At 41.6% G+C, this 18,112-nt stretch overlaps 1 protein-coding gene across 4 annotated transcripts in view; it reads right to left on the reverse strand.

Moving 5' to 3' along the window:
- Window positions 1–2,759: 2,759 nt before the first annotated feature.
- The window catches only part of numbl (NUMB like endocytic adaptor protein), a 54,093-nt gene continuing 38,740 nt past the window's right edge, over window positions 2,760–18,112 (reverse strand). For 2 of the 4 annotated variants that reach the window (XM_034868116.1, XM_034868112.1), the window contains exons 3-9: window positions 17,060–17,134; window positions 15,213–15,287; window positions 12,528–12,668; window positions 11,071–11,275; window positions 10,315–10,584; window positions 6,636–6,821; window positions 2,760–6,532 (exon numbers count right to left, since the gene is read on the reverse strand). In XM_034868116.1, coding sequence (XP_034724007.1) covers window positions 5,367–6,532; window positions 6,636–6,821; window positions 10,315–10,584; window positions 11,071–11,275; window positions 12,528–12,668; window positions 15,213–15,287; window positions 17,060–17,134 — 2,118 coding nt within the window. In that variant the 3' untranslated portion in view covers window positions 2,760–5,366. The remainder of the gene's footprint in view (window positions 6,533–6,635; window positions 6,822–10,314; window positions 10,585–11,070; window positions 11,276–12,527; window positions 12,669–15,212; window positions 15,288–17,059; window positions 17,135–18,112) is intronic. The other 2 variants (XM_034868113.1, XM_034868114.1) reach the window with 2 other exon arrangements.

The following is an 18,112-nucleotide window of genomic DNA, read 5'->3' on the forward strand; positions in this document are numbered from 1 at the left end:
CACACACACACACACACACACACACACACACACACACACACACACACACACACTCTTGAACCATATGGACACACGCATACTGTATCACATTCTGGCACATCCTTCCTTTCCATCCCTATTTAATTACCTACATATATGCACAATGAGAGTTAAAAGGGGAAACAACCTTCATTTTGCAGACATTCACTAAAAGAGGTTGGGAGAGAGAGAGAGGAAGAGCACTAATTGGAAGTGAAACAACATAGCCCACAGTGACGTTTTCCATCCCACACTCAAAGATCTCTGCCTCTCTTCAAGTATTAGCTGCAGTCACATCATACAAAAATGGAACACCCTCAAGTATGATTGGCTTGAAGTAATTTGTTCTGAGTGATAATAACAGACACTTCAAAAGTAAGCGACTGGCTGCTGCATACTTATGCGGAAATTAGGCCTTTAAAACACAAATAAAGAACATGGGACATCCTCCAAAACACATACACACGTTCTTCCTACCTGTCTTGAGAATCCATTAAGATGATATTGCATTTCCAGCTACTATCATTTCTTTTGGCACTTTCTTTTTTTACATACGGTATAGTAAGCATTAGTTGCTTACTATGGCACTTTCAAGCTGTCGCAAATTAGAATTTCACTGTGTAGCCATGGCAACCAAGCTATCTCCTATCTCCCATGGAGGCTGCTGCAACAAACCTCTTCTTTGAGGAACATTTGTCCTTCAAGCAACATATAGTGTCTGACAAAAACATAGAGTAAAGTTGGGTTTCTATTATAGAAACAAAGGCTGTTTGTCTTTTAGTGCGGGAAAAACACTTATTTTTCTTAACATTTCTGTCAATGGTGGATTATGGTGATATTTCATACATGCAGGCAAATCAATCTTATCTGAAAAGGCTGGAGTCAGCATACCATGCAGCAATATTTGTAACTAATTCTAGTTTTCATACTCATCATTGTAGCTTGTGTGAGAGTGCTGGTTGGCCTTCTTTGCATAATCGTGGGTTGGAGCATTGGTAAGTCTTTATTTTTAAGGCCATACTGTGTAAACTGCCTCCTTACTTATGTTCTCTCCTGACTTGATATTGGCAAATCATATATTCCCCAAAGGCAACCTGTCTTTGGTGAAAGTGCCTTTGAAGTTTTTGCACCCTCATCCTGGTATAAATTGCAGAATCATCCTAAATTAGAATGCCTACCAACAATGACACAGTTTAGGATAAAGGACTATTTGAGTACTGCACATGTGCTGTTATTGATCACTGCTGGTGACTATGTTGAGATGATGTTAAATTGCTGTCTTTTTCTGTTTTTTTACTGTATATTTTAAATTTGGGGCCATTATACTGCTGCCTTGGCCCAGGACTCCCTTGAAAAAGAGATTCCAAATCTCAGTGGGATTATCTCCTGGTAAAATAAAGATTATTAAAAATAAATAAATAAAAAAACTTAACTCTACTGTTCCGATTTGATGCACAGTGTGCAGGTTAGTTGATGCATTATGGTTGTACAGTTGATCAGCAAGGCATTTTGGTTTCATTTAATGCCTAATGCTAACGCTGTCAGATGCAGTAAAAAACACCACAGCTAGCACGCACCAAAACATAGCGGATGGAAAGGTGGGGAGACAACATGAAATGATTGGATGACAGGCAATGAAAAGGTGTGTGTGTCTGTGTGTGTGTGTGTGTGTGTGTGTGTGTGTATGCATCCACCCTGTTAAGAAGAAGAAAAGAGGCCTTGTCTGCCTCCATTAGTGACCTGAGATGCAGCAGCAGCAGCACCGATCAGCCCGGCCGACTGGAAGACAGCACTGGTTAGACATCAGTTTACATCCCGGGGGTGGGGGCTCTGAGAGGAGAGAGACAAGGCACAGACAAAAGAAGAAGAATAACATACTATACCATGACATAATATAATAAGGCTATGAGGTGTTAATTAACTGTTTGCAGCTGACACCCATGATCATTGATTTATAGGAATAGTTTGGGGAAATTGTATTTGCTTTCTTGCTGAGAATAAGATGAGAAGACTGCAACCACTTCCATATGTGTCTATTAAATATGAAGTTGGACAGACGCTTTATAAGCTTAGCATATTTAGCAAAAGATCAATGCTTACTGGTTAACAGGTTATGATGTAATGTGTTGATTAGTGTTTTTCAGAGATGCTGTTAGACAAGTCCTTTACTCTTGAACAGAGCCAAGATGGCCATTTCCAGTTTCACGCTGAGCTAACAGTCTCTCGGCTGTAGCATATTTGACAGACAGATGAGAGTGGCATTGATCTTTACATCTCTAACAACTCTCAGCAAAAAAGCGAGACAATCTCCCAAAAACTACAGTGAGGAAGGGGTTGCTGGCTCCGCAAGTGTTTTTACCGTTCTGTATTCTCATTTACGAATGGAGTTCTAAATCATTTGTACTGATGTTTTCATGTCCATCCAAGTAGTAGAAGTGCTCCAACTTTGACATCTTTATGGGGGAAAAGAATGGGATGTTTACTTCTGGAACGAGGGGCGGCCAAAATCCCTTCCCCCACTTTGCAATTCTATTTCTTTAAGCAATTAGATTTTAAACCAAGATGAAAAGTAACAGGAGTCAGATAAATAACAAGAGACAGCAGTAAAGATCCCAGCAGGCAGAAATGGAAAAAATGAAAGTAAGCATAAAGGATAGAGAGCTCAATAGGAAGAATGAAAAGTTCAAAAGGAAGGAAAGAAAAAAAAGGATAAGCTAAAAAGCCACCATCTTCACAACATAAACAGGAGTAATATTATATTATTTTATTTATCTTTTGTACAATGTAATTACAATACAAATATGTAGGTTTAAATACAAAAATTCTGTAAATAAAGATTAAAAATAAATTCCACTGGTTTGCTTTGTTACCATCACTAAACTATGGTTTTACAATCAAGTTTATGAGGTCATTTAGTTTGCTTTAACGCCGAACACAATTAACCTACATTTAAAATTTGGAGGCCGTGCAAAGAAGAGTTGAGCAAAAATATATTTTCAATCAAATAAAAACATTGATTTCATGAGTGAACCAGTCTGGTCTTGTAGAGGGAGGAGGATCGAGAGAGCAACTTGGACTTGTTTTTGGTGGGAAAGAAATATTGATTCATCCAAATAAACAGCAAAGGACAAAAACCCTGGGCGGAGCCGAGATGCTACAAATCAGGCCGGTGGCACATCAAGTTATGTTTTCTGAGAAGGCAGCATTTTAGACGGGATTGCTGCCACAGGAAGATACCTAATAAGTTAATTAAACTAAGGGCAGTTAAAGAGCAGGAAATCTAATCAGTGGCAGTCCATATCCATACAATTCAATTCCCAGGGAACATAACAGGAGCATCTCCGGTCAGATTACAGACAGAAACCACCTGTAATGTGCCTGTAAGCTTTATAATGTTGCGTTTTCTTTTGTGATTTGCAAGTAAAAACATAGACAGCTTTGTTGACCTTATTGAACTATTTAGGAAGTTGCACCTACTTCAGACTGAGACTGCAGTTATATAATAAGCAACCTCTTTTTAAAATGAAATTAAAACTGTTGTTTCTGACGTTTCAGAAGCTGAGGAACATGATGCTGACGTGGCTCAGCCTTGAGACAAAAAGATGAAAAAAAGGCAGACAATGCTTAGGTTGTGGGCTACGTGATAAATGTGTCTTTGTTCTCAATATTTTCACACACTTTATTTCTCACTCCTATCTCTTTTTTTCATATCCTCTTAATTTTCTCTCTTCAGACTTCCTCCATCTCATTCTTTAAATGTATTACTCCGTTCTCTCCTTCAGTGTCTCACATACAGATTATCCGTCATTCATTCACAATCTACTTTGTATTCTTCTGCTATATTTTCTCTTCCTGTTAATCTCTCAATCAAATGTAAATTATAAATTCTGCATATGAAATATGTATTTAATTTAACTCAGTCCTTTCATTTGCTATGCCTTGGTTTATGTCTGCTCATCTTCGTCTTCTCCTTACCTCTAATCATCAATTCCCTAATCTGTAATGAGTGCAGTGTTACTGCATACAGTAGTACAATAGAGGTGAATACACAATCATACTGTACATGATGAGACTATACCCTGTGTTTGAACATAATACAAATGATGGAATGTAGTGCATCATGTTTTCCAACTAGTTGCACAGTGCTGTATAGTGTTTCCACTGAGTTGTTAAAGTTTATTGGTTTGTTGGGAGAAGATGAAGTCATTGTGCTGTGTTGTCCAGAGTGTCTATGTGCTGGATATCCTGAAGTGATTTATCACGTCCGAGTAACCTTTGAAGATAGGCTTAAGCAACAGAAATGTGCTGCAGTGCCAAAGAGAAGCCATATTGACTCAACTGGCCTCACCAGCAGTGGAGCATATATGTGAGGGCTAACAGGTGAAAGAAACATGCCACTATTTACACTCTCACATGTGACACTACACACTGCTGTACTGTCAGCCCTGACTATTTGGTTCCTGTTTCATGACTCAGTTTTCCACAATGCTTTTTCCTTTACTGATGCCCAATCACACATGTCGGCTACCAGTAATTTTTCCTCCTCTTTACAGTTCAGCGAAAATAAATATAAGGGATGGAAAAAAAACACGCTCCTGAAACACTGCTTTAAAAGGTAAAAGTATACATAACTTGTTAAAATAAAAATACAATAAATAAAATAATTTGGCCATAAATCTCTACTATTAGTCAGTAAGTCCTTTTAGGTTGGTTGAGTCAGGTCTTACATCATCGCCTTCATAGTCCTTTCAGGTATCCAAACTTTTGCTGTGCTTGGCTAAGATCATCAGTCAACAAATCTGTTCTCTGCATGTCTTGTGATGTAGCCATATCCTCTGAATTCTCCTGGGTTTGGAATGCATCTGAGTGGAGTCCCCTTTTAGAGATAGAAACCACTTAGCTGTCCGCCACCCCCCCCCCCACACATACACACACACACACACACACACACACACACACACACACACGCACATCCTCGGGGGGGCACATATAGAACATCCAGGAACTTGAGTAAAGTAAAGCCAGAGTAGAGAAGTGAAAGCAGGGAAGAGAGGTCAGTGGCGGGTAAAGTGGAAGGATTCAGTCCATCAAGTGTGGTGAGCTAGAGAACTGATCCTCCAATGGCAGACCAGCTATCTGCCAACTTCCTCTAAAGCTCTCATGGGAGTGTAAAGAAAGCAATTAAGATCATTATAACATTTACTCCTATGATAGCTTTTAGGAAGTTGCTAGGCTGCCACAGGTCAAATGTTAGGCTAACTTTAAGGACCTGCAACCCGTTCTAAGCCAGACATTCACAGGTTTTAACACCAGGGCTAGAGCTACAGTTTTGAGAGGCCAACTCAGACTTAAAGCTCTATCTCAAAAGTCTTTTGAAGATTGTTTGAAAATGGGTTGGCTGCTGCAGCTGGTGCCTTGTTCCCAGGCTGCTGAGATGCTGGTTTGGCCTCCAATGCTGCCCACTTGGCCTCAAAACGATCATCGTCTTGGGAATCGCTGGGAGCCAGAGCTGTTAACTGGCTGCCCTCCGGCGGCCAGCTGCTACTACTGCTGCCACCATTCCTGCCACTGTTGGAGTTTCCATTCTGTAGGGCCATGGCGCTGCTGTGCGGGGGGAGGCCATTAATGGCTGTTGATAATGTTGGAGTGGGAGAGAATGCCGGTGAGGAAAACCCTCCAGGGTGTCCGACTGCACTAGCTACACCTGGGTAAGAATGGTGCTGCCCGGCTGCTCCAAGTGTCCCGACTTTGGGTCCTCCTAGTGCCGAGCCCATGGCTCCACCTGCGCCGGATGAGCTTGTAGCAGTGCAGAAGACATTAGCTACCATTTGCGATGGTGTGATGCCTACCACAGGCATGCTGGCATTAGGATATGTCATACTGCTGGCCAGGCCTGGCATGTAGGTCTGCATGGGCACAAATGCCGGCTGGACAGGCTGGCTGGTGAACATTCCCACAGGAGCTGGAGTGGTATCAAAAGCCATGGGGAATGGTTGCATTGAGCTTGGAATAGAGCCTGGAGGCCCAGAAAGGGAGGACTGGATCATAGGGGCCCCAGACATGCTCGGGCCAGACATTGTGGGAATGGACATGGAAGGTAGTGACATAGGAGGACCTGACAATGGAGGGCCTGGTATTAGAGGAATTGATGATATTACCATGGGTGGGAGGGGCATCGGCGCCTGACCTGAGAGAGAAGAGGGGCCTGAGTGGTGAGGTTTGGACATGGTGCCAAGGGACATGGGTACAGTGGACACTGGGACGGCTGAGATGACTGTCTGATTTGACATCTGCTGACACGACATGGAGGGTGGTCCAGGGATGGTGGGGATGGTGGGGCCTGGAGGAGGGGTTTGTTGAGCCTTGACAGCCTTAGAGACCTCCTCCAACCATCTCTCAGCCTCGGAGGGTGTGCGTCTGTGTCCACTCTGCATCTGCATCTGCATCTGCATTGCCACAGAAACAGGAGGAGGAGAGTGGAGTGGAGGCTCGGGCTGCGCCCAGGAAGAGGTACCTAGATTGGATAGATGGAAGTCAAAGGTTTAGAATAAGTGTAATACTTGTCCCACCGCGAAGTACACTATTTAAAAGAATGGATCTGATAAAGTCTTTCTTACCTTGCACTGGTGCAGGTGGCGGAGGCAGGGCAGGGGGGACAGTGCAGGTTGGAGGGCCATTTACAGACAAAGTGGGGTTGGAGAACAGCTCTTCCGATGGATTGGTGAAGGAGGTGTTGATCTGGCTACACAGGGCGTTGATACTGCAGTCTCCCTCATCTGGCAACCCCATATCCATCTCTGGTACTAGCAAGAAAGGGACACACAGAGGGAAGGTAAGGTGGAAAAGAGAAAGACAATGGAGATAAAGAAGAAGTAAAAAGAAGAGGTGGAATAGGAGACAAAGAGGATTGAGTAGAGGAGCAAACAAACGAAAAGAGGAGAAAGAAAATATTTATTAATTTATGTACCAGACCCAGTTTGCATCAAAAGCATAGAAACTGGTGCTGATGAAGACTATTGACCTAAAAAGCATAAAAAACACACAATTCTTAAAGGTCCCTTGGCATGAAAATTTCCCTTTATGAGGATTTTTAACATTAATATGAATTCCCCCAGCCTGCCTTTGGTCTCCCAGTGGCCAGAAATGGTGATAGGTGTAAACTGAGCCCTGGGTATCCTGCTCTGCCTTTGAGAAAATGAAAGCTCAGATGGCCCTATCTGGAATCTTGATCCTTATGAGGTCATAAGGTGCAAGGTAACCTCCCTTTTCTCTGCCTTGCCAGCCCAGAGAATTTGGGCCACCCATGAGAGAGAGACATCATGGCTTTCAAATTAGCAAAGTGGCAGTTGGTCAATGCCAACCCCAGCCTCCACCTTGCCCCCCCCTCTCTCTCTCTCTCCCTATCTATCTAATCCCCCCCCCCCCCCCCCCCCCCCCCCCCCCTCTCCTCCTCAATAGCTACAGACTCATGAATGGCACATCCTACAGAAAGCTCATTGTGGGACTTGCTTTAGTGGCTGTAATTCTGCACCAAGGCTCTATTTTTCCTTGTTAATTGCTATTTTTTGTCTTTATATTGTGTTTGATTATTGCTAATTGATTTACTGCTGAATGTGGTCTGTCATGGGACTACCTGTTCACAACATTCATGTGAATTTGACCATGTGACTACTGGCCAATTTACTGTACTGAAGTACAGATTTGGGGTACTTGTACTTTACTTAATTTCACGCTATTTTCTTACTTCTACTCCGCTACATTTCAAAGAAAAATATTATACTTTTTAATCCACTGCATTCATGTGACAGCTTTATTTACAAGGTACTTTATAAATTAAGATTTCTGCACACAAAACATAAAAATATGTATATTTTTTTATTATGATGTGATACATATACAAATGTGAGCTTTTTCTGCATTGAATACTTTTACTTTTTATACTTAAGTACATTTCCCTGATGGTACTTAAATACTTCTACTTAAGGAAGATGTTTAATGCAGAGTATTCTTTCAATGTGGTATTTGTACTATCACTTAAGTAAAGTATCTGAATACTTCATCCACCTCTAGATACAGTTCAAAAGCAAACATTTTATACAACGCCTAAAAGCATTGCCTTGTTTTAATGATTTAGCCAAGAAATATAATACAAGCTTTTTAAACGTTACCCTCTAGAGTGCCTCAGTGTCCTTAAAACCATATCTGATCCCCTGTTCATGTCCCCTGGTCCCACCCCTCCCGACGAAGGCTTCAGCGACAGAGGAATTTAGTTTCTTCCTCTATTCCCTCCTTCTCTCCTCCACTCCCTCATCCTTCCTGTTTTTGATGACACCATCCATGCTCTACATTTCCAAAACACTTGACTCTACATGTCCAAAAAACTTGACAAAGAGGAGTCTGATGATGAGGTATTTGACATTGTGGTGAAGTTTTACAACACACACGCAAAGGAATTAATGTATAGACGAGTGGGATTAAAGTGAAGCAAATTAACATGTTTACCACAGATGGGCCCATTGTGGGACAAACCTTCACAAGACCAATTTTCTCATACATGTATATCTCTCTCATCTCTGTGCCTTTTGTGGCTACAGGCCTTGAATTACATTGGAGGGCGCAGAGGGCAAGTGCAAGGTCTCTGGTAAAGATTCCACTGTGTGTGTGGGTGTGTGTGTGTGTGTGTGTGTGTGTGTGTGTGTGTGTGTGTGTGTGTGTGTGTGTGTGTGTGTGTGTGTGTGTGTGTGTGTGTTTGTGTGTGTGTGTGTGTGTGTGTGTGTGTGTTTCTCTCAGTGCAGTGGCAGGTTAAGGGCTGGCAGAGGGCTTGCTGAAGGCTAACCAGGACAGCTGTTTGACCTCGCAAATCAATACACACATTGTTCAGAAAGTCACAAGGTAGTAGAGAGTTTGTATGTGTGTGTGAGTGTGTGTGTGTGTGTGAGAGATAGAGAGTGGTAGAGAGATAGATTAAACACCATGGGAGAATAAGAGATAGAAATGAAAGGGGCGTGAGTAAAATGAGTGAAAGTGGGAGTTGAATGTTGTTTAGTATTCCAGTCAGAGGAATCCTCCAGTCAACTTTCTCATCTCTCCTAATGACTATAATCAGCCTCGCTACTGAGCGTTCTGATCCTGTGGCACCACACTGTGTTCCCCCTGTGAGGGGTATGTCAGTTATTATAAATTGTCCTTAGTAAAAAGAGCTTTCAGAGTCACACAGGCCCAGCCATCAGCACTGGCGTTAATATCAATAATAACAGCGCTTCACATTACTGCTTTTTATCTTGGTCTGCATTCAATGGAGGACAAGCATGTGGAACTGTTGAACACAGTGTGCCAGATGTGTACTTTCTGTTTGTGTGTAGAGGCAGCAGTAATGTTCCTTGACGTCTTTGAAATACCAAATAACAATATGGGGATTTGAGTTTGCAAAAACACTTGTCATGAGTTTTTTTTTTTTCATATGCAACGTAGAGATCTCATCTGATTTCACAGTGAGTATTGGAGAAGCATTTTCCTAATGTAAAGTGTAAATTAAATATGGACCAATAGTAATTAATTCTAACTAATTACTGCTAGAAACAAGACCGATGTTAAGGAATGTTAGTTAATGTAACGGCTTAATATTAGCTTTTTCCATCTGTCAGTTACTTTCATCAAATAACAAAAAGTGCAAAAATAATTTTGTGTACATTAATACATCAACAGAGCAATCATTTGCAGATAGCCACCAAATCATTCAAAAAACATCAATTAGATGTTCAATTAGTATATGCTTATATTACGGCAAACATTAGAAAATGTAGCATCCTGTTTATCAAACTTTCAAGAGGTACCATTGGCACCAGGCAGGCACCAATTCCGTACAATTTCTTTTTTGCCCCACCCCAGATTACATATATATAATTCATACTGTATATATATGTATGGGTATATATATATATATATATATATATATATATATATATATATATATATATACATAATATTGAATCTGATCTGGCTTGGGTTTTAAGTTAAGTTAAAAAAGCCTCACCTACATCCTTAAGATAAATAAAAAAATAAAACAATGCACAACCCCTAATCACCCCAGCTCTTTTACATATTGCAATTTGAAAGCCAGTTTAACTTAAATAAAAAAAAACAAGCAAATGGGTCATCCAATCAGCTGCCAGGTATTTTTTGAAAGTGCTAGTCCTTCTCAGATGGTTCTGTGTTAACACACCATCTAGCACAGCAATTTCAACAGGTCCCTTCACCAGCATTTGTGAGTGTCACTTCAAGAATTTCTCAACTCACCAGGGTTCTTGTCCTGGAAGTCGGTTTTGCGTTGGAGTGTGGATGGCAGGTCGTTGAGGCGGAGTGACAGCTGCCTCTTGAAGGGAGAGTTCTTCTGGCTGAGGGCGGGGAATCCCCGGAACGAGCCTTGGCGCACCAGCTGCTCGATGGGCGCGTGGCGGCGAGGGATTGCGTGAGGCCCGCCAGGCTCTGGTCGCTCCATGGGGGAGGCTGCACCCTCGGGTGGGGAGGCGGCCCCAGGTGGGAGGGCTGGGATGGCAGAAGGTTGGTCTGGAGAAGGCAATGGTACATGATTTGACCTTTATTTAAATATATACTTGAGAACTCATTGAGTGGCAGCCCTCATTTACAATGACATCGAGACAAATAAAGGAAAAACCAACACCACAAAAAGCCACACCATCAAAAAAATAGAAAGACACTAAAACTTTTTGACTAGTTAATAAATAAGGATAATAAGGATGCAAAAGAAATCATGTAAAGAAATACAAGTAGAAGTTTTCCAGGTTAAAAAACACATTTTAAAACTTTCCAAAAGGCCCAAGTGAGTTGATTTTAATAAAGTGCTGATCATTTATGTTCAAACCTTATTACTGCCATCCATAATCTATGTAGGATCTATTGTTAAATGCCTTCTTGCCATATACTTCAATTTGAACGTTTTAAGGATTAACTCACATTTCCCCACCCTATGAGCAGTACTTGATAGACACATCTGAGTCCAGTGTGTGTGCACACTTTATAAGGCCCTCCTACCTTTCTTCTTGTCCTGCAGCTTGTCATCTCTGTCGCTGCTGCTGCTCTGCTGGCAGGAAGGGTTAGTGCGGAAGGAGCCCTCACGCACAAATGAGGTTCGACTGGCATCGAAGGAAGCCGTCACGCCGCACTCCTTCTCCCTGCGCTGCTTCCTCTCCAGACAGGCGGCAAAGGCACAGCCAACTGCATGGCTAAGTCTCTCCCCCTGGTGGAGCAAAAATAAAATAAAATACAGCTGTAGCAGTGAAGCTCGAATTAGGGTGCAATGATCCACCTCAAATTGCTTCTGTTGTCAAACGTCAACATAAATCCATGCACCATGACACCAAATGTAATTCCAGCATGCCTTTACAAATTCATTCCTACTTTCCCACCACCTCTTTAACATACTTTGCTTTTCTGTCTATAGACAGCCACAGCTGCTATTGGAGAGACAGTTTCGTTTAAGATGAGCACACAGTGTGGTGGAAACAAACACAGACAGAGATGGAAAGATAACTCCACAATCATCAGTCTAATCCCCTCTCCTAATCCCGCAGGTCTGTGCTGTGCTCTCCTGCGTCCACATAAATGATCCAAATTAAGCTGAGCTGATGAAACCACAACGTACAATGACGGCATTGTTTCTATTGCAGTTGTCTTTAAATGACAACATCCTCATCCCAAGATCAGTGAAAAGGAAACACCAGAGGTTAATAATCACCCTAATGCAGATTGTGCAGTATATGTGAATATTAAGTTGTAAATGTTATGTTGATGCAACTAAACTATGATTAAGTAAGTGCCCGGGCTGCCACGCTGGTACATTTTCACAAGAGCTGTATTTCTTTGTACTTTCTTTGTTTTCTTTTACCAATCATTTGCAGTTTAACTTTTCTAAATTCATAAAGGTTTCAAATTCAAATAGTAATTTGAACAACACAACACACTGAAACAGTCCAATCATTCAAAATAATCTGTTTGGATTGAACCTTATTCTCTACCCCACTATTTCCCTTTAAATACGGATATTTGTACTTTATTCTTTTTCCAACCGTATGTATCTAGTAACTAGATATTTATATTTTCCAGTTTTTTGTTTTGTAGACGCTTTATCACTCTGCATGCTCTGAAAACCCATATTGGCTTTTAAGCATTTATTTATTTTAATTCATAGAAATACTGACTTGACTTTGTTTTTAATTGTTTCTGTGCTGTATTCTTTTTAAGCTGTGAACTTTGCACGTAATTTCATACTACAGTGTACTGTGGTATGGCAATAAAGAAATCTGGACTCTTGAATCTTAAATCTTAAATCTTAATTGCTATTGTGGATGCCAATTTATCCCACATTTCATTTTTTCAGACAGCCCAATAAAAGAAATGCTGGATGAGTGACTGCATGAGCTAGTGCAGCTTCTGTAACTAGTGTAGAGAAAATCCCTGACGGGTGGATAAAACGTTAATTGTCCCCTCACCGAGTCTTTGAGAGCCATGAAACAATGGCACATCCACCGTCTGGTAGTACCGTCTCTGCAGATGTAGGAGAAGGCCTTGTCATAGTTACGATCGGGGGCGCAGAATGAGACCTTCTCTATGGTCTGGTCTACAATAAGGTCCTGAGAGAGAAACAGAACATGAGACAGAGAGGTCAGAGACAATCAGATTTGACAGCTCACACAACTCAGGTAAGTCAATTTAATTTTTTCAGCAGGTAGATTGCATCAAATCCTAACTGACATGGTTTTATCTTTCTAACAGCAGCTCAACTAATGGCAGGCAGGGAATATAGCGTCAGGGCGGTGCACACCAGCTTGTGGACTGATCCAGTACTTGACATGTTGCTTTCAGCATTAAACCCCTCTCACTCCGACCTATTTACATATTCACCAATGACAGAAAAGAAAGTGACTACAGACTAATGACACTGAACCCTCTTTTCATCTTTTGGATGTTTCCACCACTTGCCCTTCCTTCAGTAAAACAGTTATTTAGCCTGTCTCTGTGTCTCTAGTCACGACAGAGGAAATGAAAAGAGGGCCCTTCTCTTTTTCTGTGTACATTGAGGGGCCCCTGGGCGGCTCACCTCTTTGACTCAGAAGAAAGGGAAGAGAGGGAAAATAGGGTTCACACACTCATCCACGCACTTCCTCCCTCTCCTCCAGTGTCGACGAAAACAAAGCAAAGGGAGAATGAGGAAAGAGGAAGAGGGTGGACGAGGACGGGAAAGGGGGAGAAAAGAAGGAGAAAGAGTTGGAAGAAAAACAGTCCATTCATTGTGGGCCAATTAGGGAATGAAGGGGGATGCTGGTACCGAGGTGAAAGGCTGAGCAGAGAGCAATGTGTTTTTGTGTGCTTCTTCATCCCTGGTACAGTTAGTTGCTCTGTGTTACTAGACACACATATTAGCGGTATTTTATGTTTTGGTGTGTTTTCTGTTTTTATGATTCAGTATGCTCACGTAAGCTGTATTTTTGGGATGAAAAGTGAAGGAAGCAAATCTGGTTGAGGCTAAAGATTACTCAGATCATGTCCCGAGATTGCTGAAAGGAATAATACCAGGCAGCAGAATGTGACCGAGTGTCTCATCTACACAGACAGGTATCTCTGCCTTGAGCACACACAAAAAGACTTAACCATTTCTTTCTGTTCATGCATAACAAAGGTCATGTGCAGCTGCTGTCTCACACATACAAATATACAGTACATTCACTGATGGTGGGAAAGTGTCTGAATAGTGGTTGTGTGGGTGTTATTAGGTGCCCTTGCTGATACATAGACGGAGGCTTAGCTGATGATAAAAGGTGATAAAGAGGCGAGAAAGAAAGGATGTCTGTAAGGGTTGTGACTGCTGGGTTTCTAATCAAATCTTAATATGTTGAAGCTTTTGACAGGACTTCACTGACTGTGTCTGTCTGTCTGTCTGAACTGTAGTGTTGTACAAATATATGGTTTCATTTTAAGAAAGACTAACTCACTTTCTATAACAGCTGAGCGCTGTAGTTTGGTAGCAAACATTCCTCAACCAGAAATAAATAATGCATCATTTGGGGATTATTTTGAGAGATTAATACTGTTTTGGCACACTGCTATCAGTATTTCAGGCATCAGGGATGACTCAAAATAAACTACAGTGGCCATGTTCATCAGTAATGGAACATTTCACCCTATGTTTTAAATTATTGTTGGTTTGGAGATTTGCTGATATTAATACAAATATAACATATTGCCAGCCTTTTTCTTTCATATGTTTAGATGAGACACATCACTGACGGTAGGGAAGGAGGGAGATTAAAGTGGAAGCAGTGGGAGAGGTGAGGCCATGTGTGCATCTTGTAACGTACAGTAGAAAAAGGAAAACGACAGAAAGAGGCTGAACCGTTGGACTCACTCTCTCCTCTATACTCTGCTGCTCTTTTTTATATTCTGCTCGGCTTTTAATAGAGCCACAGAAAGCTGCACTCACTCTGTAGGAGGCCTCCCTGGCCGCCAGACACTCCTAAAGTGCATGTGTGTGTGTCTGAGCTTTCTTGATTTTCACTCTCCCACTAAGCACCTTCAGCAAGAAACCATGAGTCACATGTGTCAGCTTTGAAACTGCAAACACACACACACACACACACTGCCTGGGAGCCTCAAGACTGTAGATGCATGGTCTAACCTCTTGTTGTCAACCTTAAGGTGGTGTCATCAAATAGAACAAAAAGAGACTTTTGTTGGTGGTCTAAGGATGGAAAATGTCTCTATGTCTTAACTGAATATGAGAATATAAAAGAAAGAAAATACTACTGCAAAGACAGATGGACAGTTGTTTTGCTATCTTGTTGTTGGCAGAGACAAAGAATGAAGGCGTAGATTGAACCTGTGTGGTGTGTACTGTATGTTAAAGCATTTATAAAGGTCATGTGCAGCTGCTGTCTCACACATACATACTATATACACTACATTCACTGAAGGTGGGAAAGGGACTGTAAGACACACACCTCCCCTCTTTGCCATTGTTGCCACATGACCGGAGAGGTAGATAGAAAGGGAAGACAGAGGGGATGATGGAACAAGGAGAAGGATGCGGCACAAACACACACACACACAAACACACACACACAAACGAACAAACACACGCAAAAAAGGTTTGTTATTATTGTAAATATAAGTTTGTTTACCTTAGTTTTGTCATCCACCACCCTGAGTCCATCTGCTGAAACCCACAATACTGCCTTGACTGTCTTTTTCCCACTCTGGAAAGACAGAAACGTACAACTAGAGTAAATCATGTAGAACACAAGAGGCAAGTGACCAAGTTGCATTGCAAATGTATATCAATAGCTTTTAGTGTATTCTGAAGCTAATGGGGATCCAAATAAAACAAACAAACAAACAATCATTTGCCCATTTCACCAGATGTTCCTTTATTCTTGCAGAAGTGCGATCAACAAGCTACAAGCCCCTTTTACAACTACTCATAGTTATGCAAAGTGATCATTACATACTTCGGAGCAGATGAGGTAGCTGTGGGTTAACAGAGGAGAGTTAGGCAGAGGTTAAAATTTTGCCACCTGGCATGAAGAATCATTTCTCCAGAGGAGGGCACCAAGCAGAGCTAATAACACACTCAGCATGGGCTGGGCTAAAAATATACAGGATAAAAAAAGCGATGACATGTGAATGTGGAAGCGTGTGTGTGTGTGTGTGTGTGTGTGTGTGTATATATGTGTGTGTGTGTGTGTGTGTGTGTGTGTGTGTGTGTGTGTGTGTGTGTGTGTGTGTGTGTGTGTGTGTGTGTGTGTGAGAGAGAGTAAGGGAATTGAAAGCCGGGGCACTGCAGGAAATGGCTTTGAAACCCACAGCGAAGCGACAAGGATCCTCAATTTTTGCATAATCCCATTGAGAGGAAGACAGTGGGAGTCAGAATGGATGTAAAGAAACTGAAAGTGATGAAGGGAAAAAAGTGGAAAAGAAGAGGAAAGCTAAATTAGGATGTTGAGGGGAATCAAAAGAAAGAGATAACTTTGCTAAAAAGTTTTCAGAGTGAACAACTGCAGAGAGACGAGAACTGGGCAAAAAAGAAATGCTGATGGAAAAGAAAATAGAGTTGATCCAGCGGGGAGAATCAAAAGAGAAAAACACAGGAAAGGAAGCGGTGGTGAGAGGAGAGAGAGAGAGAAGAATGAATGAAACATTTCTCCTGGCTTTGATTCAGTTAACTGAGATTTTCTGACAAAGTGGTGTCTTTTGTTAGATAAAGTTACAATCCTACTTGGGGGAATCAGGTTTAGGATGAGTGCACACCAAATGTAGAAAATGAGGTGCTTTGCAGTTTTGTTTGGCAACTTGATTTTTATATGAAAGTCAAGTATAATTCCAGTTTTATCAAAAAAGTAAAAAGAGAATTTACACATGTGAAGACTTTGAAGAAAGTGATAAAGACTCCTGAATTCTTCACTTCCAAGTGTGTGTGGCCGTCTGACACTATGTCACTCTATTCCCACGCTTCCTGTACAAATCCAACTTCACACGGAAGCAAACTGTGTGTGTGTGTGTGTGTGTGTGTGTTTGTGTGTGTATTTTTATATATAAACACATATATTTTATATATATGTTCCCATGTGACAAGACCTTGGGATCAGACAGATATGGAATAAGACCCACGATGGAGGGCAATGAGGGAGATGAAAGGGCAAAGAGAAAATAACAAGATGGGAAGGTCACTGCAGCCAGCATTGAACCTGTGTGTGTGTGTGTGTGTGTGTGTGTGTGTGTGTGTGTGTGTGTGTGTGTGTGTGTGTGTGTGTGTGTGTGTATGTGTGTGTGTGTGTGTGTGTGTGTGTGTGTGTGTGTGCGTGCGTGCACTCCTTTGGTCAAGACTTTATTGCACAAGCTTTGTGCAACTGGGTCTGTAATGAGCTCCTTTAGTTCTGCAGCCCTTACGCAGACACACTCATACACACATGCCTTGTGTGTGTGTCTGTGTGTGTGTGTGTGTGTGTGTCTTTGTTAGTTTGATACTTACAACTTTTAGCTTCTTCACTGCATCCTCGCACACGTGCATTCCTCTCGACTCCTCCACCTCGACCAACCCCAGGTACTGCAGATAAAACAGAGCAGAAATGTCAACGCACAAAAGAAACAAACAGATGCTGATTCTTTCTGACTGAGCTGAATTGAAAAGAAAGAAACCAAGTGACATAAAAGCAAACAAAAACCTCATCGTTTCCCATCAGTATTTCTATGAGTGCTATAAGCAAAGTAAGTAGATTAGTAAGAGTAATAAGCAACCATACTGGAGTTACAGCTGCAGGACTTCCACACTCTGTCCATACTACTTTCCATATCCTGAGGAATCGAAGGTGGTAGGTGCGAGCCAGTATGGACAAAGAAAATCAGTCAACAAATCAACGATGACTACTGAGGACACTTGTCATATTAGTTTGTGTTTGCTTCACTAGCTAACTTTCCAGCAGGCCCTTTTTCAAAACTTTCCAAAAACTTTCTAAAAGTCAACATTTCTCTCAGCGTTGATTGAGCACAAGAACACTGTTTTCCTTCCTCCAGTACAATTCAACAGCTGTTAAAGGGGCATTAATAGTGCATGAATTGTGAATACATTTGGAGTGAAAACGGAGAGAAGGCAGAGATTTTAGAAAGAAAAGAGGAATAGGGGAACGAGGAGGAAAGAAAAGCTACAATAAAGAGTCTTTTTAGTGCTACCATCCCTCGTTTGAAATGCTCCAGGCTCCACTTCTATGAAGGTAAATATGATGCAAAATGTGGATCCCCCCCCCGTCCTGTTGGCTTAGAACTCCACAGACTAAGTCCACATGTAGCATGTGGCAATAACTGTTCACATCGCATCTACGCGCTCTCGCATTTGTACCATATTTAATTCACACACTTTGCTGCCCCTCTCATCCCTCACAATCAGGACCATCATCCCTAAGCTTGCCACTCACGCTGCTTCTTCTCTTCCTTTGTTATCTTTCTCTCTCTGACTTGCATTTTTCTTTTCAGTCGGTATGCAACCCTTCTCTTATTCAGTTATATATATATATATATATATATATAT

Source organism: Etheostoma cragini, chromosome 3, assembly GCF_013103735.1.
Source record: "Etheostoma cragini isolate CJK2018 chromosome 3, CSU_Ecrag_1.0, whole genome shotgun sequence".
Taxonomy (NCBI): Eukaryota; Metazoa; Chordata; class Actinopteri; order Perciformes; family Percidae; genus Etheostoma; species Etheostoma cragini.